The following is a 27553-nucleotide window of genomic DNA, read 5'->3' as shown; positions in this document are numbered from 1 at the left end:
AAAATCTGAATTTCAGGAGAATCTAGATAATTAGAAAGGATGGCAACACTGGGTTTGTCTACGCTTCCTGGATGACAACAGTGAACAGGAGTTCCCCTCTGCACAGCCCCTGCCTGGTCTGCCTCCCTCTATTGTCTCCTGCCTGGCCTCTGCGGCTGCCTGGATTTGTGGTCTTTGCACTATGCTCTGTAGCCTCTGAGGATTGCCTCATCAGCATCAGTGAGTTTAACCATGCGTGATTCCCATGTTAACACCCTCCAAACACCAGCAGCTCCACCTTCTGAGGGGATCCAGAACCTGCCTGCTTCCTCCTCACTCCTGGGCTCCCATCCTAGACTTGCCCATCACCATTTCCTACCTGGACTATTGCAGCAGACTCTTCCTGGGTCTCCCTGATTCTTTGCCCCTACCGCTTCCTTTCCCAGAGGGAAGCTGTGAACACCCGAGTCAGATCAAGGCCCTCTCCTGCTCAGAATCTTCCTGTGGCTCCATTTCACTTAAGGTAAAAATGAGAGTCCTCACCATGGCTCACAAAATCCCAAGTGATCTTGTCTCCTTTCACCCTCTGTCACGCACTCTGTCCCAGCAACACTGGCCTCTATCCTATTCCCCCAATGTTCCAGGACTTTTGTACTTGTTTCCTGTGCCAGGAACACTGTCTCCAATCTCCGCAAGGTTCCCTCCCTCACCTTCTTCAGTTCAGTACTCAAAGGGGACCCACCTAGAAAGTCCTCCCTGACCATTTCTTATTGAAAACGCAACACCCCGGCACTGACACTGTTTTCCCGCCTCCCTATTTTACTTTTCTCCACCGCACTTCCCACCTCATGACACCTTATACACTTTAGATATTTAGTATAATTGCTTGTCTTACCCCACTAAAATACTGTATGCTAGGAAAACAAAATTTTTGCTTTAAGCTGGTCAATACTGTATACCTTGACTCTAGAAAGTGCCTGACACGTGGCTGAAGGCAGCACGTATTTGCTAAATGCCTATCTATTGTCTCCTGCAGCGCCAAGTGTGAAGCATGTATCATGAGACGGGGCTCACTCTGTCCCCCAACCCCTCTGCGGGAGGTCTTGCCTCTTTCTGCATCCTCCGTGCCAGGGCAGGAAGAACACAGAGAATGAATGAGCAATGCCCCACCCGCCCGTCCGTCCCCCACGTCACCTTTGCCCATGAAGTAGTCCTGATAGTAGCGGGCGCCGAGGTCCACGTGCTCGATGCTGTACTGCCGCGGGCGACTCTGCGTCCTCTGCTGCTCCTTGGGCACCTCCAGCACCGAGATGCTGGCGTTCGTGCGGTAGGCGCTCAGGGTGGGCTCCGGCGGGCGGACCTCGCCGCCGCCCCCACCTCCGCCTGGGGAGCCGGCGGCCGCCCGCGAGAAGCTCACGTTGCGCTCGCACTCGCCGCCGATCTCATTGCGGAAGTGCGGGCAGCTGAGCAGCAGGTCGTTGCTGGTGTCATCGCCCAGGTCTTGCTCCAGGTTCTCCTTGCAGTTCAGGTCCTCTGTGCTGGTGAAGGCGGGGTCCAGGCCACCGAGGCTGTGGGCCCGCGACGCCGTCAGGGACGCCATGGCCGAGGCGGCCGAGGCCCCGGTGGTCGTGTTCCGCCGCTGGGCCGTGGACGCCCGGTTGGCTGCTGCCTCGTTGAGGTCGAACAGCATGCTCTGCACGTCGAAGTGGGCGAAGCTTTTCTGGCAGACCCACGGCCGACTGGCCTCCAGGGGGCTCCGGCCATCCTCGGCCTCCCCGGAGCACCGGGCCGCTTCGCCTTCGGCTCTGCTGCTCCGCAGCTTCCGGAAAATGGACGAGTCCACCTGGTCCCCGCCGCCCAGGCCCCGCAAGGGCTTCTTGCGGGCCTTCTCCTTCTCTTTCAGGGGCTGCAGCGGCAGCAGGCTGTCCTTGGTGGGCTGCCCGTTGCGGGCCTCCCCCTTGGCTGCGCCGCCACCGCCCCCCGAGACGTGGGGACCGGGATCTGCCCGCAGGAGCTCGGTGAGGCTCGGGGTGCCCCGGGCCTCGGGCTGCTCGCTGCGGAACTCGTTGAGGATGTCGAAGAAGCTCTGCTCGGGCACGCCCTGCACGTCGATGGAGGACGTGCTTCCGTACTCGCGGAAGAGCGGCAGCGCCCCCGTGTGGCGGACCGCCCGGGGCTCCGCCGTGTCCTCCACGTCGCACTCGCTGAGGGTGATCTCGCTGCTGCTGCGGTTCCGCAGCGGGAGGAAGGCCCGGCCGGGGGACCGGGGCCACCCATCCTGGAACTCCACATCCTTAGACCGCCTCCTGGCGAGTCGGTGCAAGGCTTTGGACCCTGAGGAAGCCGGGGTAGGGGTACCGGCCGGGGGCTGTCCGTTCTGTTGTACGCTTCTCATGGCATGGGCCGCCTTTGTGGCCTTCGTGCCATCTGCGTCCAGGGAGGGGCTGGGGTTGTTCTGTTCTCTCAGGGCCTCCCGCTTGGGCGGCCAGTCGGCCACCCGGGCGCGCACGCCCATCTTGGGCATGGCGGGGGTGGTGGGGCTGGGGCGGGTGGGGGCACTGACCGTGCTCTCGCCCACGGGCTGGGGCACGCTGCCGTTCTGCACCCAGAATCCCAAGGGAGCGTAGTCCCCTGTGTGCGGCCCGGGCAGGACATCGGCCGCCCTGGCCCCACAGCCGGCTGCCAGGTCCACACCATCACTGGGGATGGGCCGATAGGTGGTCATAGTCCACGGGCGCTGGAGTGCTGCTGGCCCCTGAAAGTTGTAGACTAACTTTATGGGGTCCCCTGGCCCTCAGCCATTGTTCAGGGCCACCAGTCCTAGGATGAAGGATGCTGGCCCCTGAAGCCTGATGGGAAGGTTGTGAGCCTGTGGAGTCCAATTCTCCACCATCGCTGTGGACAGCAGTGCCTGGATAACCTCTCAAGGCAGGCGCTGTCCCGTGGCCTCCAGACTGAGTGGGTCAGCGGGGCAGAGCGAGCAGCAGTTGTGTGTGAAGGCTGGTGAGCTGCAGGGCCGCCTTCCCTGCCATGCTGAAAAGGGAGAAAAGACAGAAGTGAGATGTGAGGTTCCTGCTGCCACAGAATGACTTATTTTTTCAACTTTACTTATTAAAAAAAACAAAAAAACAACTTTTATTATGGAAATTTTCAAAGGTACCCAGAAGCAGGGAGAAGAGCATGATGAGCCACCCTACCAGCTTCAACACCATTATTTCTCATTCCTTCCATCTGTTCCCCCACTCCTCCATGGTGTTTTTGACAGGACTGCTCTTGTTTACTCACTCAACTGTGTCCGATTCTTTGCGACCCCATTGATTGTAGCCCGTCAGGCTCCTCTGTCCATGGTATTTCCCAGTCAACAATACTGGATTGGGTTGCCATTTCCTTCCAGAGGATCTTCCCAACCCAGGGACTGAACCTGAGTCTCCTGCATTGGCAGGTGAATTCTTTACCACTGAGCCACCAGGGAAGCCCTTTGACAGGATATTTTAGAGTAAATCCCAGACATCAGGCCATGTCACCTATAAATACTTTAGCTTATATCTTTAGATGATAAGGGCTTCAAAAAAAATAACCACGATACCTTTATCATAGGGGCTTCTCTGGTAGCTCAGACGGTAAAGAATCTGCCTTCAATGCAGGATAACTGGGTTTGATCCCTGGGTCGGGAAGATCCCCTGGAGAAGGGAATGGCTACTCACTCCAATACTCTTGCTTGCGAAATCCCATGGACAGAGGAGCCTGGCAGTTTACAGTCCATAGGGCTGCAAAAGAGTTGTACATGACTGAGCGACTAACACTTTCATTTTTTTCACTTTCACCTTTATCACACCCATCTAGATAAATAAGAATTCTTTAAGGTCAGGTAATAACCCAAATGAATTACATTTCCCCCCCATCGTCTCAGAAGTGTCTTTTGAGAGGTGGTTTGCTCAAATCAGGATCCAAACAATATCTTTGCTCTGCTCTGGCAGATTATATTTCTCAGGTCTCTGCTACTCTACACCTCCCCCTCCCCATCTAGATGATATTTACTTCTGGAAGGAATAGGGTCACTCATCTCAGAGAGTTTCCCACTTTCAGGATCTGGCTGGCTATTCTCTGTAGTGTCCACGCATGTTCCCCCGCGCCCCCTCTGCCCCGAGTCCTGACTACTGGTGGCTGTATGCAGAGGCTGCCCTGTTGTCTGTTTTCCAGTCCACCTGACCATTCACCCACCAGAAAGGAAGTGAAAAAGATGGAGGAATCACCATGAGCACTGGTGGATTTTGCGAAGGGACTGTCTCTGGAAATCTACGTGATTGTTAGATACTATGAGAGCTAGTAGATCAATTCCCATCACTACTTCACTGAGATCTCCCCAGTAGCTTCTAATTTATTAGAATAAAATCTAAATTGCTCCTGCTGGCTCACCAGCCCCACAGGACTGGCCAGCCTCTCTGATGCCTCTCCCTAGCCCTAAGATCCCATCACACTGGTCTTCTTGTCTGTTCTTCTAACACATCCAGCCCCATTCGGGATACGTGGGGAATCTTTCCTTGGTTTTTCACCAGGCTGGTTCCCTCACTTGACATTCACTCTTTAATGAAGCCTTCCAAAACCACCCTCAAGGCCTATTCTCTGTCACTCTTTCTTCTTTTTCCTTGGCAGTTACCACTAGCTGAAATTACTTTGCTCATTATCTATTTACTGACCATCTCCACCACTAAATGATTCGTTCCAGAATGGCAGGGGTGTCTCTGTTGTTCACTGATGTAGCCCCAGTTCCCAGAACAGTGTCCGGGACCCTCATTCACTCTTTTAGTGTACGAACGAGTGAACAGGGAGCTTCTATCTAACTTGATGTGTATATGCACCCTGACTTGCAGGCCTCTGGGGAAGGGAAATTCATCCTTCTTCTGCCCGGCAACATCACTTCCGTTTGTCTCCACTCTGAGCTTCTGGAAGATGAAACCCTCAGTGGGGAAGGAAGGGGAAAGTGGATCATGGCCTGCGGCAAAACCTGCTGCTTGGCCCAGCAGCTGTGCCCTTTCCTCCTGCCAACCAAACTGATTCTCTACAGGGAGGCAGAGTGCTGGGTCAGCGTCTGACTCAACGGGACCGCAACTTTTCTGTCCCTTAGAATGTGGAGCTGGACACAGCCACTGTGGTCGGTGACTGTGCATGCTTTCTGAGTGAGGAAGTCAAAGGCCTCCTGTGTGAGAGTATGAGTGTGTGTGTGTGTGCACATGCACACACACGTGCAGGAAGCATTTCACAACTCCTGCCCAAAGGTATGGAGTTAGTTGGCAGAGAGGGAGCGAGCAGGAAGCATGAAGCAGATTCATGGAGCAAAACAGTGAGGAAAGCCTATGTGTGCTAAGTCGCTCCAGTTGTGTCTGACTCTTGGTGACCCCCATAGACTGTAGTCTGCCAGGCTCCTCTGTCCATGGAATTCTCCAGGCAAGACTACTAGAGTGGGTTGTCATGCCCTCCTCCAGGGGATCGTCCCAACCCAGAGATCGAACCTGCATTGACTGGTGGGTTCTTTACCACTGCTCCACCTGGGAAGACTCCTGAGGGGAGCCTGTAACCTCTGAGAAAATGAGAACCAGGTGAGGGGAGAGATGTGAGGTGGGGAGCAAAAGGGGACCCTTTTCCTGGTTCCCCAAGAGCACAAGAGCATTCCTGAAGAAGCTGCAGGGAGGCACACAGAGGAGCGGGTGGAGAAGGGGCAAGAAAGTGGAAAGTCCCCAGGGCTGGGCTGGTTAAGGGAGATGGAGGCCAGGTGAAGCTGTGGTGACCTGGCCAGCAGAAGTGTCTTCTGAAGAGGCAGGTGGGCCTCAGCTCCTGCAACTGAGCCTTGCAGGAATGTGAATGCCTGATCATGGGGTTTTTCAAGACAAAATGGAAGTCTGGAACTGTATGCAACATCTCCCAGTTTGAAAAAACAAAATCAGCAGCTATCACAGCAACAAATTTATATGCAGAGATGACCTCTAAAAGGATTTTCAAGAAACCGCTCATGGTGATCGCCTCTGGGGAGGGAAATTGGGTATCTTTTCCCTCCACTCCCAGTCCCCTCCCTCCCCTGCTTAGTGTATTTTCCTTAGTATATATTTCTCTGATTTATCCCTTGTCTCCCTCTCCAAAAGAATGTGAGCTACTGTGTATCCCCATGCTCAGTCATATCTGACTCTTTGTGACCCCATGGACTGTAGCCCACCAGGCTCCTCTGTCCATGGGATTTCCCAGGCAAGCATACCAGAGTGGATTGGCATTTCCTTCTCCAGGGGATCTTCCTGACCCAGAAATCGAACCCCCGTCTCCTGCATTGGCAGGTGCATTCTTTACCACTGTGCCACCTGGGGAGCCCGTGTATCACCACGATCTGTGTTTTTGAAGAAGGGGTGGGAAGGAGCCTTATTTTTCCCTGCACACCGCTGGCAACTGGATAACTTGCATGTATTTCTAGTCAACAGAATACCTCTCAACAGTATTACAACACATATCACCAGGAAGGCCGACAAAGTCAGCATGTGGGCCGGATTCGAGCAGAGGCTGCTGGTTTGTGACTTTATGTGACTGGTCTTCAGCTTTGCCCGCAATGAGGGCTTGAAGGCAGCCCCATACTCTGCTGGGCCCCAGGTCCCAGGCCAGGCTGGGGGTCCAGGCTAGCAGCACTCAGCAGCTTGCCTGTGTCCTGGGGTCAGCCTGGCAGGGTTCAGAGGATCAGTCTTCAGAGGTCCCGTTTGGGCTGGTTGGGAAAAAAAAGTGGCCGCAAAGCAACCCTGACTTACTTATGCAAACACTTCTGACAGATGGGCTTTGCTGATGGCATTTTGTTCCCGCTCAGTTAGAAACCCCCAATTCGCTTTGCTCTGTGAAAACACACAGATGTTCTCGAGGCCTCAGCCTCTCTGCACAAATCCCTCCCCGAGCAGGTGCCACTGCGTCTCCCTGTGACGTTCCCAGACTGAGTGTGTGATACCCGCAGCCTCCCTGGGGCTCAGGGACCGGTACACATGGGTCCCTTTCCAGCTACCTCTGTTGAGCTCCCTCTGCCTAAAAGCCCTCTGATCATCCTGATGGAGATGCTCACGATATGAGAGCCAGCCTGCCTGGGTTCAGATACTGCTGTGCCATGGACTAGTCACTGAAACCATGACTCAGTTTTAATCTGTAAACTGGGGATAATACCCTCTAGCTCAGGGTCCCTGCTATTATCACCATTCCTTTTCGTCTCTTTGGCAGGAGCTCTTCCCCCTCCCCCAATGACAGAAGTGCACGGGGCTGGGGGAGGGGGGGTGGGGGGTGGGTACAGGACCTCAGCAGAGCATGAAAGGCTGGAGGGTGTCCTGCAGTGACAGGGAATATGGATCTGGCTTTTCCTACATGTGACTTGCAAGGGACGCTTGGGTTCTTTTCTTTCTTTTTTAAAAATATGTACTTGTTTACTTGGCTGTGCCAAGTCTTAGTTGTGGCACATAGGATCTTCGATCTTCACTGTGGCATGCAGCATCTTTTAGGTACAGCATATGGGATCTAGTTCCCTGACCAGGAATTTAAACCCAGGCCCCTGGCACTGGGAGCATGGAGTCTTGCCCCTGGGCCACCAGGGAAGTCCCTGGGTTTCTTCCAGGGTTGCTTGGCTCCTGCCTGCTTTTTACGATTGCCCCTCTGGCCCCCTTTTGATTTTTTTTCCCCCCCTTTTGATTCTATGAGGCACTGATAAATCTGCTTCTGCCCAAGACTGTCAAGTAAGGCTTCTGCTGCTGGCATCCGAGGACCTTGACGAATACGCAGTGCTATGAGCAAAGAAGGCAGCCATGAGTGGCAGAGGAGATCACACGGGGTCCAGGCAGTGGCACAAGGAGAAGCAAGCGACAATGGGAGGCATTTGGCTGCAAGTAATGGTATCACCCAATGGTGTCTTGGGCAATGAAGACATTTCATCATCTCATGGAAGAAGGAGGCCAGATATGGCGGCTCCAGTCTTGGACCAGGTGAATGATGTCAGGCACTTTCTCTTTCTCCCCAACCGCTGTCCTGCAGTGTGCAGCTGGCTTGCATCTTTGACTGTGGCCTCATGGTCACAAGCTGGCGGCTATAGTCATGCTTCTCGCTGCACTATTGGCAAGGGCTAAAGAAAAGATGATGTAAGACCATTCTTCTTACCTATCTGCTCTAATCAGGAATGAGGACATTTGCCAGAACACTGCCCCTACCTCCACAGACTTTATGTCTCATTGGCCAGAATGTGGTCACTATGGCCACTCTATTTGCCAGAGAAGCTGGTGAAGCAAGATCTGTGACCATTCTGATTGCCCTTGGGCCAGGGAGGACTTATATCTGGGGCTGGCCAAACTGGTTCCCTGAAAACATCAGGGTCTGTTAGAAGAGCAAGCAACTTATGGTATATCTGTGTAAAGGTTCCCTGACTGTCATTTGTGAGATGCTGGGAACTAACTTGGAGCTGAGAAGACACTTCCTTATCAGGTCCCCAAAGCCTGGAGGCTAGAACAGCAGACTAACAGGCTAGCATCATGGCCCCAGCTTGGCTCTGAAGGGCCCTGCTCTGCAGGGCCACAATGTCTACCAGAACCTCACAGGGCAGAGCAGAAGGGACAAACACAAGTCTTCCAGTGTTAAGACATTTGTAGTTAGCTCCATGACTTCTTTTTTCTAACAACAGCCCAGATTTCCCTGTGAGAATCTGCCTCCTCTAATCTCCATCCAATAGGCTAGAGAAGGGCTTCTTCTCGAGGTCAGGATTAAATCATGTGACCCAATCAGAACCACAGACTCAGTGATGGCTTTGCTAGAAGTGCCGGGGCTGAAGATTGTGCTTTCTCCTCTTACCCCAAGTAGGAGAGGAAGTGAAGGATGGAATCATTGCAGCCTCTTGTGATCATGAGGGGAGAATCGTTGGTGAAAAGTGAAAGAAAGTGAAGTCGCTCAGTCGTGTCTGACTCTTTGTGACCCCATGGACTGTAGCCTACCAGATTCCTCCATCCATGGGATTTTCAAGGCAACAGTGCTGGAATGGGTTGCTATTTCCTTCTCCAGGGGATCTTCCTGACCCAGGGATCGAACCCAGGTCTCCCGCATTGTAGGCAGATGCTTTACCATCTGGGCCACCAGCAAAGTCCGTTTGTGAAAGGGGCTGAGGTTACAGACAATCTGGGGGCTTACAGTCACTATGTGAGTCTCAACATCAGGCCTGAACCTGAAGCCAGCCCAATTCTACCTTTGGACATTTTAGTTACATGACGAAACAACAACAAAACAGATATAACAACTAGTGATTCAGCCATTTCTGGCATATAAAAGTCATTCATTTGACCAGTAAGAACTAGTTGGTTCTTAAAACTTATTCATTCACTCACACAACAAATATCTCCCACATTCTTAAAGCACTAAAACTTACTCACTGTGGAGAAAAGGGAATCCTCTTACACTGTTGTTGAGAATGTAAATAGGTGCAGCCACTATGCAGAACAGTATGGAGGTTCCTTAAGAAACTAAAAACGGAAGTACCATATGATCCAGCTAGCCCACTCCTGGACATATACCTAGAGGAAAACATGGTTCAGAAGGATACATGCACTCCAACGTTCATTGCAGGGCTGTTTACAATAGCCAAGACATGGACGCAACCTAAATGTCCATCGACAGAAGAACGGATGAAGAGGATGTGGTACACGCTAATATATATGATGGAATACTACTCAGCCACTAAAAAGAATGAAATAAGGCCAGTGCCATAACATGGATGAACCTGGAGATCATCATACTAAGTAAGTATGTTAGACAAAGATCTAGAAGTGGAATCTAAAACATGATACAAATGAACTTATTCATAAAACAGAAACCTACTCACAGACTTAGAAAATGAAGTTATGGTTAGGAGGGGGAAAGGGTGGGGAGCAGAGTGAGTTAGGGAGTTTGGGACTGACATGCACACACTGCTGCATTTAAAACAGATAACCAATGAGGATCTGCTGTACAGCACAGGGAACTCTGTGATCAACACTCTGTAATAACCTAAACGAGAAAATTTGTAGAAGAATAGATACATGTTTATGTAAGTGAATCACTTCACTGTACACCTGAAACTAACATAACATTGTTAATCAACTATATTCCAGTATCAAATACAAATTTAAAAAACATTCACTCATTCAACATTTACTAGGCATGTCTAGCTCATTCTTTCCACAAACACTTCAAATCTGTTATTCAATAAATTTTTTAAAGCATCTACTATTATGTGCTACTGTTGCAGGAAGTGAAGATAGAGAATGGACCGTGTCTTCTTTTAAGAATGTACATCCGGTAGAAGGAAGCCAGAGGAATGAGTAAACAGAGACAGAAAACAAGGGACCTTCAAAGGCAGTCAGTCATATAAAGAAGTCAATGCTGTGACAGGATGGGAGGAGGTCCTACCCTGAAGGCTCAGAGAGGGGGTGCCTTCTGATGGGGGTCAGGACTAAGAGAGGGTGCCTGTTGTGTTCCAGGTGGGCTGATGAGCAAGACTGACTTGTCCAGGCAGGAAAGCTGGGAGAGGCCGTGTACAAGGGGTTGTCGGAGGCCATGGTTCTCTCCCCCAGCTGTCCATTAGAGGCACCAGGGGAGCTTTGTAAAAATACAGGTGTTCCCATTCCTTCTTCAGAGTGTCTGAATCACCTGGCTGGAGGTGGGGCCCAGGCATGAGTGTCTTTTAAGAGCTCTGCTGCTGACTCCAATACGCAGCCAGGGCTGAGGACAGAGGGAGAAATAGAGACAGCAAAGAGAGGAGGGTCTGACGTCAAGTCTTGAGAGGCCGCAAATGCCAGAGGGAGCGAGCACACCGGTCCCAGGGGGCTCAGGCCGAGGGACAGGAGGGCAAGTGTGACACAGGAGGGCCTGGAGGGGGATGTGGTCTGGGGAGGACCAGGGGGTCCACAGGGCTGGATGCTGCCAAGAGGATCACCTTTGGTGGCAATTACTGGTCTGAAGAGGGTGTTCCTGGTGGCTTCAGTGGTAAAGAATCAGCCTGCCAATGCAGGAGACACGGGTTCAATCCCTGGGTTGGAAGATCCTCTGGAGTAGGAAATGGCAACCCACCCCAGGATTCTTGCCTCAGAAAGGCCATGGACAGAGGAGCCCGGTGGGCTACAGTACATGGGGTCGAAAAGAGACACGACTGAGCAACTGAGCACACGCAGCATCGGTCTGAAACGCACTGGTGATGACTGGAGGAGGTATTTCGGAGGTCTGCCGCTCCAGGGAGCCTAGTTCACACCCCTCAGCCCCAGTGTTGCTGGCCCACACGCTTTCCTTCCGTCAGCTCTTCCACAATCCAGGCAGGCTTCACCTCTGTCCTCCCCTGGCTGAGCTATCCGGGCTCTGGGCTGCATACACACTCACCTACAAGAGTTACCCACTGGATTTTTAAGAAATATATTTTATTTATTTGGCTGTGCTGGGTTTTAGTTGTGGCACGTGGAATCTAGTTCCCTGACCAGGGGTGGAACCTGGGCCCTCTGCATTGGGAAGGTGGAATCTTAGACACTGGACCACCAGGGAAGTCCCAAGTGCACTGGATTTTTAAGCCTCTGAATATCTTTTGTTCTCCTCAGGCCTTGAACAGCCCCAAGTCTGTGGTGGACTGGAATCTAACATATGTGTTCTTGCTACGTGGGTTGGCAAGAGGGGAAGGATAATATGGTGGTGATGTTTGTAACAATAAGGCTAACACTATGAGTTCGGATGGATCACGTGTGGAGCTACCCTCGTGGGGTGTATTAACTTGTGTGCTATCATTATCCTATTAAGTAGGAACCCTAGCATGCCCATGTTACAGATGAGGCAAGGGTAACAAGGCCAAGTCACAAGCTGGCAAGTGGGGCAGCTGGGATGCAAACCTCGACAGTCTGGCTCCCATACCTTCCCTGCTCCACTCTCAATAAAAGATACAGCAGGTCCCATGGGTGTGCTGTATGAATACATGAGTGACGCATGTATCTTTGGAATCAATTCATAAGGACAAAGCTCTAGAATGTCAGCAACAGCTCAGCAGATTTCAGATTAGGAGTCTGTTTTCTTCCTCCTATATCTTTCCTCACTTTATTGGAAATCTGAGCAAACGCAGGACCGCTTTAGAGCTCCCCTAGGAAATGAGATGGATGGGAATCTCAGAAATCTCATTAGAAACTTATCACGGCAGAGACTCTGCTCCATCAGCCCAAAGAACAAGGAGTAGGGCCTTGACCACGGCCATACACTACTGCGATCTGTTCTATACTCTCAACAGTTCTGACACCAAATGTGTGGGTTTTCCATACCAAGCAACTCTTCAACTGGATGTCCTGCAATTTAGCTCAGTCCTCAGACTAACTACCTGGAGTTAGCACAGACCCCAGAGGTGAAGGGCTTATTCTGATAAGACTGTCCCCACCTCAGACCCCAAGAGAAAGAAGCAGGTCCCCAGGTTCCCCGCACTTCTGTCCGACTTGGCTACAAATCAGGGGCTCCCAAGAGCCTTTCCTCAAGCTCCATCATGTGTGGTAACAGCTCACAGAACTCAGGGAAACACTACTTCCTTTTTTTAAAGATTCTTTTCCCACTTAGGTTATTGCAGAGTGCTGACTAGAGCTCCCTGTGCTACACAGTGGCGTAGTGTTAGTTGCTCAGTCGTGTCCGACTCTTTGTGACCCCATGGACTGCAGCCCACCAGGCTCCTCTGTCCATGGGATTCTCCAGGGAGAATCCTGGAGCGGGTTGCCATTCCCTTCTCTAGGGGATCTTCCCAACTCAGGGATGGAACCCAGGTCTCCAGCATTGCAGGCAGATTCTTTACTGTCTGGGCCGCCAATGCTATACAGTCAGTCCTCATTAGTTATCTATTTTATATATAGTAATATGGCTTACTATTACTGGCTTATTAAAAAGGATACACATGAACAGTCAGATTCACAGGACGCAGCCCAGAAAGGTCCCAAGTGAAGAAGCTTCTGTTCCCATAGAGTTTGAAGTGCGGTGCCCTCCCAATGCATGGATGAGCTCATCAACCTAGAAGCTCTCTGAACTCTCCTTTTCGGGGTTTCATGGAGATTCCATGATGAAGGCGGGGTTGATTGGATCACTGACCACTGGTGATTAACTCAACCTGCAGCCCGTCTCCCCTTCCCAGAGGTCAGGGGGTGGGACAGAAAGGCCCAACCCTCTAAGCACGTGACTGGTTCCTCTGGCAACCCTGAAGCTATTCAGGGGTCCACCAAGAGTCACCCCTTCAGCATAAACTCAAGTAATGGTTGAAAGGAGCTTATCTTGAATAACAAAAAAAACCCGCATCACCCACATCTCTCAAGAGTTTTAGAAGCTCTTGTGCCAGGAACCTGAATGAAGACCAAAATATTTTTCTTACTATATCACAATATCACATGGTGACAACCTGTAATTTAGTATTTAATCTCAAAGAGCCCCGTGAATGGGTGTTTTTAACTAAATGTTCCCGGGCATCCAGGAAGGGTCCATGCTCCTACCTAGGAGTTAAGGGCAGCCCCCACATGGGCACAGGCAGCCATATAGAACTATTTCACTCAAACAGGTCAGAGTTCCCAAGTGGCTCATCCTGCTTCTAATGACATAAATCGGTTAATAGTCTTTTCCTCCTGAAAGAATAGGAAGAAAATTGGAATTACACACTGAAATTTTAGGTATGCATATTGGTTGTTGCTTGTTTGTTTTAATATTTACTTATTTAGTTGGCTGCAGCATGTGACTTCCGGTCTAGTTCCCTGACCAGGGAATGAACCCAGGCTCCCTGCATTGGAAGCATGGGGCATTAGCCACTGAACCACCAGGGAAGTCCTCACATTGCTTTATTTGAATCCAGCAATTCCCCTTCTAGGAACTTCTCCCTGAGGTGTTCACCCCAATGCACCTTGACAGATAGGCTCAAGGTGGTTCAATCACAGGCGCGCTCACACTGCCCCATAGCTGTGATACGGGAGCGCTGCAACTGCCCCAGTGCCCAGGAGCAGATGATGGGTTAAGTGTGTCTGGCTGCCTTTACTCCAGGGAAGGTGCTGCTACTGTGATAAACAGCAGATAAACAGATAAAAAGTGAGGGAGCGCTGTGTCGTGTAAGGGAATCGTCTCCACGGCCTGAAGTGAATGAGCTTGGCTCCTACTTGTGGAGAGCTTACTGTGCCCCAGGTGCAATGCTTACACACATGCGCCCATTTCATCCTCGTGACTGGCCTGTGAGGGAGGAACTAACTGAGGGACCTTTAAAGACATTTCAAGACAATGCATGGACCTCCCTGGTGGTCCAGTGGCTAAGACTCCTTGCTTCCAATGCAGGGCTGGGTTTGATCCCTGGTTAGGGAACTAGATCCCACATGCTGTAACAAGGATCAAAGATGCTGAGTGCTGCAACTAAGACCTGGCACAGCCAAATAAATAAATATTAAAAATAAATAAATAAAGCCAATGCAACTGAGTCCAGAGAGGCTTAGTAACTTGCCCAAGGTCACTCAGCTAGAAAGCATGGTTTGTTTGTTTTTTTATTTGGCCATGCTGCATCTTTGCTGCAGCGCTCAAACTCTCCAGTTGAGGTGCACGGGCTGTACAGCGTGCGGGCTCAGTAGCTGTGGCGCACGGGTTTAGCTGCCCTGAGGCATGTGGGATCTTCTTAGACCAGGGATTGAACCTGCATCCCCTGCACTGGAAGGTGGATTCTTCACCACTGGACCACCAGGGAAGTCCCCCTAGGCCCATTAGGTTTAAATGAAAGGGGGGCAGATTTTGTTAGTGTGAGTGTGTATGTACATAAATCCTATAAAATATACAAGAAAGCGTCTAGGAAGACATCTGTCAAACTGTTAAGCAGTTACTTCTAAGAAGTAAAATGGAATGGAGATAAAGGAAAACTTAAAAAAACAAAATATTCTCCCTGGGTATATTATAAAGTTTTACAAGCATGCAAGTTCAAGGTCCTCTTCAAGACTCCTATGAGGCTTGGTCTCAAATCCAAATCCTAGAAAGAATGGGTCTTGCATGTCTTCTTCCAGACCTTTTGCTGAGAGTCTGTAAGGAAATGCTCACAACTGCACAGCTGAGGGGCGACTCAGGCTGGGGTTAGGTTTTCAGTTTTAAAAGTGGAGCCTGGGAAGGGAAACATGGGTGGAGCGAAAGCCACACCACAAACACCCTGATGGATGTGGTCAGAATGGAAGAGCCACCCCGCTCCCTGGATTGAGCACAAGTCCCCACTTCAGGCCTTTGGTCACCTGATGAGAAGAGCTGACTCACTGGAAAAGATCCTGATGCTGGAAAGACTGAGGGGAGGAGAAGGGGACGACAGAGGATGAGATGGTCGGATGGCATAACCAACTCAATGGACATGAGTTTGAACAAGCTCCGGGAGATGGTGGTGGACAGGGAAGCCTGGTGTGCTGCAAGTCCATGCGGTTGCAGAGTCAGACATAACTGAGTGCTGAACAACAACAACCTCGCCTCTAGTGCCATGGTGTCTGAAAAATACACATCTTTCCAAGTGGAGATTCCTCTGTGATCTGACAGGATGCTTGCCCCTAGACCCCCTGAGGGAAGGAAGCGGCACCCATCTCGGGCTCATGTATTCCCCAGAGAAATGGAAACAGCACTTACCCAAAATGCTTAAACTGGAATAAGTGCTTATACCCAGAGATGAATCTTTTTTTAAATAAATGAGTTAACAGCTCCATGGTTGCTTTTCTTACTTATTACCAGATATCAGAGATGCTTCCTGATGTGACAGCAGCAGCATAGTGGTTAGAAGTCAAGACCATTCAGGTTCAATTCCCACCTCTACCACTTAGGTAGACCCTGGGCGGGTGACTTACATGCCTGATACCTCAGTTTTCCCATCTGTAAAATGGAGATAATAATAGGGCATAACTCTCGGAGACGTTATGAACTAATGAACGTAGAGACTTAGAATAATCCTGGCATACAGTGATATATAAATATTAGCAGGTGGCTCAGTGGGAAAGAATTCACCTGTCAATGCAGGAGACGTGGGTTTGATTTCCTGGGTCAGGAAGATCCCCTGGAAGAGGAAATGGCAACCCATTCCAGCATTCTTGCCTGGGAAATCCCATGGACAGAGGAGCCTGGCAGGCTGCAGTTCATGGGGTCACAAAAGAGTCAGACACAACTGAGCGACTAAACAACAACGAAAATTACCATTTTCATTTATGTGATAACAATATCTCAAGCAAACAAATAGGACCAAACGTGGCCTTGGAATGAACTCTGGTTCCTCTGGGCTCCGAAGCCGGCCCATGGCTGGCCAACCTTGAACAAGCCCCTCCTTCCTGGTGGTCCCAGAGCCAGGAGCGCACCCGCTGCCGAGTCCCTGGGGGGTCGGGTGGGTTGGTTGAGGGTGTCACTACCTCCCTGAAGCACATGTGGATTGAGCATCTTGTTCCAATTCTGGGTGCAGTCCTGCTCACTTCAAATGAGACTTTGAAATGTACAATTAAAAAAGGATGCTTCCTCGAGTCCGGGCACACGTGCCAGGCCCACCCAGGAGCTGCAGCCGTGGCTTGAGGAGTGATAGAGCAGGGCTGGGGGCCTCTGTGGTCAAGGGGACATCCTTCTGGGGAGACTTAATCAGGGGCACAAGCCCCTGTCCAGGAGTCAGACATCCCTCAAGGGATCACCCCACTTGTACATCCAGTAGTCACGCCGCAAGCATTGGTGTGGTCGTCCATTTATTTATTTATTTGGCTGTGCTGGGACTTAGTTGCGGCATGTGGGATCTAGTTCCCTGACCAAGGATCAAAACTGGGCCCCCTGCATTGGGAGTGTGGAGTCTTAGCCACTGGACCGCCAGGGAAGTCCCTGTGGTGTTTATTTTGATATATTGAAGCTTTTCTGTCAGTGGCTGCTGCCTTGAACCCCAAGTGTTCCCACAATCACAGTTTCAGACAACGCTGGGCCCACAGGGGCTTCAAAGACCCTGCTTCTGAGTCTGCTCTCGTGGCTGCTGCTGGTCGGACTGCTGGTTAAATATCAGTCTGTCCCCCTCTCCCAGGGCTCACCCCTGGGGCCAGGTCAGGCTGCCTTTGGAAGATGATGTCTTGTCAGCGTGGAGCCCGACTTGCTAACTAATCCCAGCTAATTGCCACTGCTAAGATCACATCTGCTGGGCCTGGAGATTAAATCAATATTTGACAATCTTGATTAAACAGAGCCAGGGAATCCTCATCAACGAACATCTGTTAAAGCCCTCTTCTTTCCAGCCTGCTCCTGGGGGGCTGGGCTCCGCTTGTCCTCACCTGAGGACGGCTCTGCGGTGGGGGTGGTTGGTGGGCAGTAGAGCCCCCAGGAACACCAGGAAGCCTCCCCATGGTGAGAGGGACACACAGAGCTGAGCCCTGATTTCCTGGGTGGTGCCCAGCTGCCAGGAACCACCCCTCCCCCACCCAGAGTGCAGGCTCCCTGCAGGGCGCTTGTCACAAAACTCTGAACTTAAATTTCCTAACGACCCTCGGAGGCAGTGTGCTCAGTACCTTCACATCCAAATGGGGAAGGCAAGGTTCCGAGAGGGGACATTACTTGCCCACTGTCAGAGGAGCGGGGTTCTGAATCTCGGTCTGGCTCACTGCTCTCGAGTTTGCCCCGAGATCACTCAGGGGGATCCCTGCACATGAGTACAAGTTGTCAAAAGAGGGAGCCAAATCTGGCTCTTATGGAGTCAGGAGCCCCAGCTGGAGGCCTGTTCCCAAGGTCCAGTCCCCTAAGCTACATGTAATAATGGTGCCCTGCTAAGAAGCACTGGCCTTACGCCTGGCCCTCCTCAATCCACACGGCCTCCTAGGGGGAGGGCCTTACTGTTCTCCCCACTTTACAGAAAGGAACACTGAGGCTCAGAGTGGCAAGCTACCTGTCTGAGATCACCCAGTGAGGAAAAAGGCAAAGGTGGGGCTTGAACCCAGGTGGGTGACTCTATGGCCATCGTAACTACTTCATCTCTAAAAAGCAGGCATGAAGCCGTGAACATGGTGGGTCTTCAGTAAACACCTGGCCTCTGTTCCTGGGTAATTTCATGGCAGAAATTAGGCTCTTGCTCTGGAGTCAGATCTTCTGGGACCAAATCCTGCCCCCAACACAGACCAGAGAGGATTAACAGTGTCGCCTTGTCGGACTGCTGGAGGAGCCCGAGATGACCCCTGTAAGGCCCCACTCCCCACAGCACTCATGCATCCTCATCCAGGATTAACACACACGCACACACACACACACACACACACACACACACAATAATAATGAAGACAAAGCAGCTACAATCACAGTACCTTCATGGGGGTGGGGAGGGTCAGACACCCAGATGTTCTGCAGACACTGTCAACTGCCTGTCCCCAGCAGCTCCAAGATCAGGGCGAGTCCTCCATAATCCAGGGAGTCCTGGGTTTCCTGAGTCCATTGAGAAAATCCCCAGCCAAACTACCGGGGCAACCAGTCAGTCACTCAGCACGATAACCAGCTAACCAACCAGCCACCTGGCAAGTTAGCCCTCGAGCTGGTCTCAGTTTGCGCCCTCGACCCTGTCCATCTGCATCTCTGCCCCACGCTTCTGTGTCTCCGCTCCACCTCTCTATGTCCCTGTCCCCGTCTCCCCACGTCCCTGTCCTTGTTCTGTGTGTGTCTCTCTCACACATGTGCACGCACAGATGGCCGCATCACGGCCCTGCACATGTCGGATCCCTGAGTCACAATCCCGTGCTAATTCACCACGGGGGATGTGTCCCAGGCTGGCAGTCTCTGCCTGGTCCCTCTGTTAAGTTCCTTCCAGATTCCAAGTTCCCAACAGCTGCAACCCAAGACCATACATATACACATATATGTATATATATTCAGGCTCATCTCCACCCCGAAATGCAATCTTAAAAGGAAATGGGCTATTTTAATTGGAGAACAAACTCAGAAACTTCAAGAAGTAATTTAGAAGAATGGCACACACTCTTAACAACAACAAAAAATTAGTATTAAAAAAAAATCCCAGCTATCTATTTTATGTCTATATAGTTATCAACACAGAGCTGAAATCTGGAAGGCTGTGCTCCAGCTGTAACCGGTTACCCCAGGGAGGGGAGCAGTGGTATGCACACAAGCGATCATCCTGTCTTGGACTCTAAGCTCCCAAACTTCCCGAAGTCACGCACCTTCACTGACACCAAACAGACCACCTGGGCTTATGTACTTGACAGACCACCTGTGCTATTATTTACTAAACGTATCACGTGTGCTATATTTACTTAAGACGGTCCTTTTAACCAACTCACTCACTAAAGCCTTAATAATAACAGTGCTGAAGTCATTATTTTTTCTTCTAATACTCATCAAACAAAATGCACAAATGCGAGCCTTCGTAAGACTTGTCTGTACATCAGTGTGAATGAGCTTTCATACCAGAAATGCACCGACATCAAAACCAGGATGCAGCTCCCAGACATGATCCTGAGGCGGGGTTTAAAAAAAAGCCAGATGGAGAACGACATAATATGGGTTATGATTCCATGATGGTAAAGTTCAAAAACAGGCAAAAGGGAGCCATGATCTGCAGAGTTGTTTACACAGGTGACCGAACTTCAAAAGCAAGACACGGTGAGCAGGGAAGTCCTGAGAGTGGTGGCTTCTGGGGGTGCCGGCAAGATTCTCTCCTTGATCTGGGGTTACAAGAGTGCTTGCCTTTTAACTGTTCTCCAAACTGTGTATCTAAGTCTTATGTGCTTCTCTGTGCCTATGTTACGTTCCCCAGTAACAAAGTTTTTAAAGTCTTTTGTATTGTGCAAATTCTTTTTAAAAATGAGATCGTACTTCTATTACATAATATGAGTACAATATACTATTGTACTCATATTATGTAATTTTAAAAAGCAGGTAAATATATGTGAAAGTCTCAAATGCTTGATCTCTGCACCTACTCTGAAGTACCTGAGGGTCAGTTTTATGCCTCTGTGGGTGGTGCATACACCCCCCGCCGCCACACACCCCAGTTGCTCTCAGTCTCACACACACACCGCAGTTGCTTGTGTGCATGCACACACACACACACACACACACACACACATCCCAGTTGCTCTCACTCTCCTGGCACACGCACACACACACACCCACCCCAGTTGCTCTCACTCTCCTGGCGTGCACACACATGCACGCACACACACACATACACACACACACACACACCCCCACCCACCCTAGTTTCTCTCACTCTCCTGGCATGCACACATGTGCACGCACACACACACATTCACCCCAGTTGCTCTCTTTCACTCTCCTGCCACACACACATACACACACACACAGTTACTCTCACTCTCTTGGCACGTGCGTGCACACACACACCCCGCTGTTGCTCTCAGTCTCCTGGCTCCTCACTCTCCTCTGTAAAAGGATTCCATTTCCCAGAACCTGCAGGGCCACTTCGCCCGTGTGAACACAAACACCCTGGGCAGGCTGGGGAACGTGTACTTCCTCCTAGCCCTGGGCCGGAGGCGGGCGCAGGGAGAGGAGGGGTACCTCACAGTATCAGTTTCAGGACAAGTGTCAAGTGACAGCTGGGGACAGGGTGGGACGGACAGACACCCACCTGAGAAATACGGGAGGGCTTCCGGGGCACAGGGCTGGGTGGCGTCCCGCCCCTGCACCATACCAGTGAGCTCTGAAGGGCTCTTGACCTGAAACTGGGTGCACAGCCTCCTCTAGGGCCCACGTACCCGCTGACAGCTGGTGAGGACTACAGCTCTGTTTGAACAACACCATAATCAAACATCCTTTCCCAGGACTGCACGCAGGATAGTACTCAGAACAAGACCAGGCTGAGGAAGACAGGCTGGAAGGGGCAGAGGCTCTCTGGGAGCTCAAACGAGCCCAGGACACCAGGAAACCAGCCACTCACTTGCAGGACAACCATTTTTTTTAATGGTCACAGTTGGTGGAAACTTTTAAGAGTAAACCTGGCAACAGCTTTTAAAAAGGTTCTCACCTTCCAGTAGAGCTACTTCTGGAAACTGATCCCAAAGAAACAGAAATGAAGAAAAAAATTCATGGCATTGGTTATAAAGGGGGAAGAAAAAAGAACCAACCTCAATGTCTACAGGAGAATGGTTAAATATATTATCATATATCCTTATGACATTACACATTATTATTATTATAAATGCAGATGCAGTCATAGAGAAAAGATTGGAAAAAAACTGCAAAATGTTCATCAGGGTTATGTTTTGGAGTTGGGACTACCAGTGATTTATTTTTTATTTTATTTTTTTAAAATTTATTTATTTGGCTCCACTGGGTCTTAGTTGTAGCATATGGGATCTAGTCCCTGACCAGGGATCAAACCCAGGCACCCTGCACTGGGAGCTCAGAGTCTTAATTGCTGGACCACCAGGGAAGTCACCCAGTTATTTTTGAAAATGTGTTCTTTATACCTAAACATTCCTATATTTTCTCAATTACCTTTAATAACTGCTTTCAAAATCAGGGGAACAAAGCAGTAAGTTTTCATTCATTTAACTGATTTCCTTTCACTAGAGGAATGTTTCCTGAAGTTTCTGTAATAAAGCAGTGAATGAACTAGACCCCCTCTACCCCATGGCTGGAGGGGGAGATATACATGAATTGCATGCCCTTACCAAACATGCACATTAGAATAAGCGATGTGAAGAAAGAATGAGCTGATGGAGGACAAGAACAGGGTGCTGCAGCGTGGCTGATCAAGGAAGCCTTCTCGGAAGTGGTGGCATTTAAGCCCTGAAGGATGTGAAGTTGACCAGAGAAGGGAGGGTGGTGAATGAGGAGTACAGATGAAGAGCAAGTGGAAAGACCCCAGAGTGTTGAGGAGTCTAGAGTTGTCTCTCATGGCAGGTTTAAAAGGCAGTGACCCAGCTTGGCTGCCACATAGATGATGAACTCGGTAAGAGGCAGAGGTAGTCCCCCTGGGAGCTGGGGTAGCCATCCCCATAGAGGGCAGGAGTGGCCTCACCCAGAACGGGGGTGGTGCTGATGTAGAGAAGAGGAAGGGCATGGACTGGAGAGGATCTGGTTGCCTCCTCACACACGAGGAACTCCAGGGCACTCAATCCTAAACTGAGTACCAGGTGGGAACTGGCTAGATCATAGATCAGGTCACCAAGAGGCAGGCCACCACTTCTGCTCTCAGCCCCACGCTGCTCAGACTACAGAGGGGTAGAGGGGAGCAGACGAGCCATTACAAGGCAACGAGTTTGGGCTGACAGTCACCTGGTAGGGCTGGGTTCAGCTGTAACAAACGTGACAGGTTTCCAAGGAAAAGCCAGTCCCTACCCTCTGATAGGGTAGGATGTGCAGTATTTCAAAATCCTTCCTGGGCAGGCTTCTTTATAAGTGTTGCTCAGGAGACCTTAAGGCAAGGAGCATCCCCAATGGGTAGATAAGGAAACTGGGTGCAAATCATGGTGTTTCTTGATAACAAGAGTAAGAATTCGGGCCCTCAGTTGTGAGAATACTGTGACTCTCCACCCAGGCCTGCTCCCATGCTAAGCACCCATGCTAGCCATCCCATGCTGAATGGTTTATACTTGTGTCTGCATAGACTTCACTGGTGGTGATGGGTGGTGGTTTAGTCGCTAAGTCATGTCCGATTCTTGCGACTCCATGGACAGTAGCCTGCCAGGCTCCTCTGTCCATGGGATTCTCCAGGCAAGAATACTGGAGTGGGTTGCCATTTCCTTCTCCAGGGGATCTTCCCAACCCAGGAATCGAACCTGGGTCTTCCACATTGCAGGCAGATTCTTTACCAACTGAGCTACCACAGAAGCCCATGGACTTCACTGCTGGTTGTCAAATTCATTTTCTTCCTGAATTTGTTTGGAGCAGCGGGAGGTACATATAAAAAGACTGCCTTCTCAGGTTCCCTTGTAGTAATGGCTAAATAGGTGTCTCATTCTGGTCAACAAGAGGTTAAGTGGAAGTCCACTGGGCATGGGGGAAGAGGCCTTCTGGTAGAGTTATTGCTTTCCAATAAAAAGGAGCACATCCTCTGTATCCTTCTCCTTCCTGGAATGTGGATGCCATAGCTGGAGGTGTGGCAGCCATGACTGTGAGGCTGAGAGCCACATGCAAGGATTCAAGAGCCTTCTCTCCCAGCCAGTGGCCCTGTGCCAGTCCACCCACTCTCCATTTCCTTCCCATGTGCAAGAGAGACTATGTTGCGATACGAGGTCCTAACCAGATCCTCATTTTACAGATAAGGAAATGGAAGCTCTTCAAGGACGGGGCACTAGCCCAGGGTCACATACAGCCAGGAAGAGATAAGGCTGGAATGTGAGCCTGTACTCTAACCACTTCGTAGTATCAACAGCTCCTTGAATCTTAGTGAAGAATACTGGCTTTGCAGAAAACTTGGCTTCAATTTACTTCTCCATTCAGTAGTTTGCTTGTCTACCCCGCTCACTAGAAGCACAAGCTTCCTTTGCTCCTTTGCTCTGGGTGCTCCCAAAGGAGCAATGACCAATGCCCTCTTATCAGCCAAGACTGTACTCTGCTACAGGTAAGCCAGGGAAGGTGGAGTGACTCTTCTGAAAAATGGGGGCACCACTGGCTTTAGAGGAAGCTGTGAGGGTTCAATGAGGGATGATTGGAAAGCACAGTGCCCAATAACTGGTTCCATTATTACTATCACAGAGATACAGTATGGATTTCCTCTTCCAAAGACCTCTTTTTGTGACCAGAAGTGTTCACCATCTCTAGGGGATTCTTGGATGCAAAGATGATTTCTTGACACAACCCCTAACCCTAACCGAGATGATTTCTCACAGGCCAAATACCCCCAGGATTCCCAGTGAATTCCCAACTACTCTTCCAGCAGCCTCCTCACGCCCTGCCTTGCACTGGTCTTGTCTTCTGCTTGCAGTGGCTGCCATGTATGCCGATCCTTCCTCTTCCGTAGGCCCAGTTCCCAAGTCACCTCCTGGGTGAAGCCTTCCCTGAGATCCCCAACCCACCTGGCACTGCCCCTCAGGAAAGCTACAGGGCCCCTCGTCTGGCCCACTGGCTGCCTGATGTGGTGTCTGGAAAGGCTGGCTACCTGGCACTCGTGTCGGGTGCTGTGTCAGCCTCCACAAGACCAGCTCCTGCGGTCTTATGGTCTGTACCGACTCTCCCAGGAGTGCTGGCACCTCCAGGACGAGTTCAAGTCCATCTGATGAATGGGACAAAGAATAATCACGCTGCCCAACACTCATCCGGGCCTACTATGTGCCTGGCACTGTTCTAAGCACTTTATGCGTATTAGCTCATTTGATCAGCACGACAATCCTTTGAGAAACGTCAGTATGTGTTAGTCACTCAGTCTAACTCTTTGTGTCTGACTCTTTGTGATCCCTGTGGACTGTAGCCTGCCAGACTCCTCTGTCCATGGAATTCTCCAGGGAAGAATACTGGAGTGGGTTGCCATTCCCTTTGAGAACGATACTTTTATTAACCCCACTTTACATAGGAGGAAATTGAGGCATAGAATGAAGGAACTTGCCCAAGCTCACACAGCTGGTTAATGGCAAAGCTGGTTTCAAATCTTGAAGACTGACTCTATAGAGTCCCTGCTTTTAACCTCTAGGAGATCTTTCTCCATTGCAAGAATAAATGTGCAAATGTCCACGGCATGAAGAGAGTCACCTGGGGTCAGGCTTGAGCAGCAGGAAAGTTTACTTTTTTCCACCTAAGCCACAGCAAACACTCTCAACTGGCCTCCCCACATCTTCTTTGTTAACCTGCCAATATTAAGGCTGAAAAAACTAGATATTCACTTTTCCAGCTGAGAAGGCTGCTAGAAGGTAGGAATGCTTCCTCATAAAAGAGCAGTATGGCAGCCCTAGCTGGCTTCCTGCTTTCTGCCTTGTGGCTGAGAGGACATGTTACCTGGGGCCACAGCAACCATTTTGCAGCCATGAGGAAAGGTCAAGATGATTTCAGGAGTGCATTCTTGGGGCCCTGACATGTGGAGCTGTGGAACCAATCTCAGAATGGCCTTTTCTCTGGACTTCTTGATCAGTAAGCCACTGTGAGTCGACTCTGCATTACTTATATACCAGGGTGAGATATAAAACAATAACATGGTAACAGGCAACAGGCAACCAGAATGGACGGTGAACATCAGTCTTGTTTGTGTCCAATCACTTAAACACGAGGTCCTTGAGGGGTCAATGCCAGTGTTGTGCATGGTTGTGTCTCAGCAGCAGCATAGTGACTGGCACAGCAGGCACACAGCTGACATTTGGTGACTGATCCTCACTGATGTCCTTGGTGACCGTGGTCAACTGCTGGGAGCACAGGCGCTACAGTCTGAGTGCCAACTACAGTACCTTCCAGCTCCAAACAGGCCACCTCAGCTCTCCGAGCTTATGTCTCCTCATCTGTGAGGGCCTACCTCACAGGATTCCAGAGGAAGCATCAGTATCTACACGTCTGGAGCACTTAGCACAGGACCTGATGCCAGGAATGGGCAGTAGCTGCGATCACTGTCAACCTCTTTTTCCCCTCAGTATTCTTGCCTGTCAAGTGGCCACCATGATCTGTCTCAGCTTTAATGAGCTAGAAATCTGAAACAGTCTGGTACAAAGCATCCTCGCAAGCAAATGTTAATTCTTATCTTTGACTTGTCACCTCCTTGTAAGATGGAAATAACTCAAGTACCTCCCCTCACAGGGTTGACGTGAAGAGTAAGCGGGTTCATATATAAAGCCCCGAGGGCAGCGCCTGGCACAGGTAACCACAGGAGGCGTTAGCTGCTATTACCTCTACTCGTATGTGGATTCCTGGTACCCTGCTCCCTAGGTGTGTGACCGTGGGCAAGTCACCTAACCCTCTGCCTTTTTCTGGGGGCTTCCGACCTGAAATAAAGAATCCGCCTGCCAATGCAGGAGACACAAGAAATGTGGGTTCAATCCCTGGGCCGGGAAGATCCCCTGGAGGAGGAAATGGCAACCCACTCCAGTATTCTTTCCTGGGAAATCCCAGGGACAGAAGAGCCTGGTGGGCTACAGTCCATGGGTCACAAAGAGCCGGACACGACTGAGGGACTGAGTATATGGTGCACGTGGTAAGGGTGGAAAAGGAGGCAGAAGGCAGAAACTGGATATGAATCACTACACTTCTTCCAAAGAAAATCTTTGTTCTCCCATGGCACGACCTGTTGGGCCTTACAACTTGTTAACTTAGCCTCGGTCACCGAGTCTGGAGGCCTTGCCCAGCTGTGGCCGGTATTTGGTTGTCTACTTGATACTCACTCCCCTCTTCCCCTGGAAGATGCACCCCAACTGGTCAAAGGCAATCAGGGCGTGGCATTCCTCTGGTGATCTGACCGGCCAGGTGAGGAGAACACGTGACCTCAGCTGGACCAATCCTAGCCTAAAGGGAAGTATTTATAACCCATGAGCGACTGGGCTCTTTTTTTCTTCTCTCTCTCTCTCTTGGTATCTGTAGACAGGAAAGCAGGTGGCCGTGACTGTCACTGGCAGCCATCTTGGGACAAAGAGGCACATGGGTCATATATATATATATATATATATATATATATATATATATATATAGAGAGAGAGAGAGAGAGAGAGAGAGAGAGACTGTAGGATAAAGCTAAAGCTGAGAACCTAGATGGCAGACATTTGAGCTGCTGACCCTACCTGGCCTGATACCCACTCACTTCTAGACTTCTAAGATGGATTAAATGTCTTTACCATTTGGCCAGATGATATCAAGGTTTTTGTTACTTGCAACTGAAAGCATCCTTAAAACCACAAAGTAGGCAGCTGTTTTTCGACTGGCACAAAGGAAAATCCTGCAAGAGGGAAATGGGGCATCTGTGACACCAACAGGAAGCAAGGCGGCATCAAGAAGGTTTACGAGTCTCAAGACGTGTGTCTCCTGCCTGGTGGGACGACACCACACATGGGATGCAGAAACAGGCTGTCGGGTGTCCCTGGCACCCCAGAGCTCAGGAAACGTTATGCGATGGGTTACTCCTTTCCGTCATTCTTCATAAGAGCCAAGCTGCAGCCAGTTTTCTATGTTCTAGTTGTCCTGAACTCGGCAGGGGGTTAATCCCCAGCTGACTCAGCTGAGGATGAGAGACAGGACAAGAAAGCCCAGCCTGGCTCTCCTGCAGAGACTCTATTCCTGAATCAAAGGCTGGACTTCTGGATCTGAGAACCCTGAGATATGACTACAGCTAGGCTCTCTGAAATGGCTCATGGCCTGAAGACCTCGGCAAGGACACCCCACTGGCTTCGGTGTACCATCACTCCATTAGGATCAAGGGAAAGGCCTGAATGAGATGAAAGGGGCTCAGAGAGACCTGCCCTCTGGAGCCGGCCTGCCCTGCTGCCAGTGGCCGCTCAGTCGTGAGGCCGCCTCGTGACCCTGGACGAGTGATTTCACTTGAGCTGCCACATCTATAAAATAAGGACAGAAGTACCCACTTCACAGAATTGTTGTGGATAAAATGAACGAATATGTGTAAAGTGCTTAGCATGGAGTCTGGCACAGAGTAAAGGCTTAAGAAATGTGAACTATTTTT

General features: G+C 50.4%; 1 protein-coding gene across 12 annotated transcripts in view; it reads right to left on the bottom strand.

The window, feature by feature from the left end:
* SIPA1L3 (signal induced proliferation associated 1 like 3) overlaps positions 1-27553 on the bottom strand; it is a 254721-nt gene that overhangs the window by 104073 nt on the left and 123095 nt on the right. For 11 of the 12 annotated variants that reach the window (XM_044932263.2, XM_044932264.2, XM_025269033.3 and 8 more), the window contains one exon: positions 1174-3012. In XM_044932263.2, coding sequence (XP_044788198.2) covers positions 1174-2704 — 1531 coding nt within the window. In that variant the 5' untranslated portion in view covers positions 2705-3012. Of the gene's footprint in view, positions 1-1173; positions 3013-3565; positions 3585-27553 lie in introns of those variants that run through there. The other variant, XM_025269037.3, reaches the window with a different exon arrangement.

The sequence above is a fragment of the Bubalus bubalis genome, chromosome 18 (assembly GCF_019923935.1).
Source record: "Bubalus bubalis isolate 160015118507 breed Murrah chromosome 18, NDDB_SH_1, whole genome shotgun sequence".
Classification (NCBI taxonomy): Eukaryota; Metazoa; Chordata; class Mammalia; order Artiodactyla; family Bovidae; genus Bubalus; species Bubalus bubalis.
This window is presented reverse-complemented; position numbering and strand designations above follow the sequence as displayed.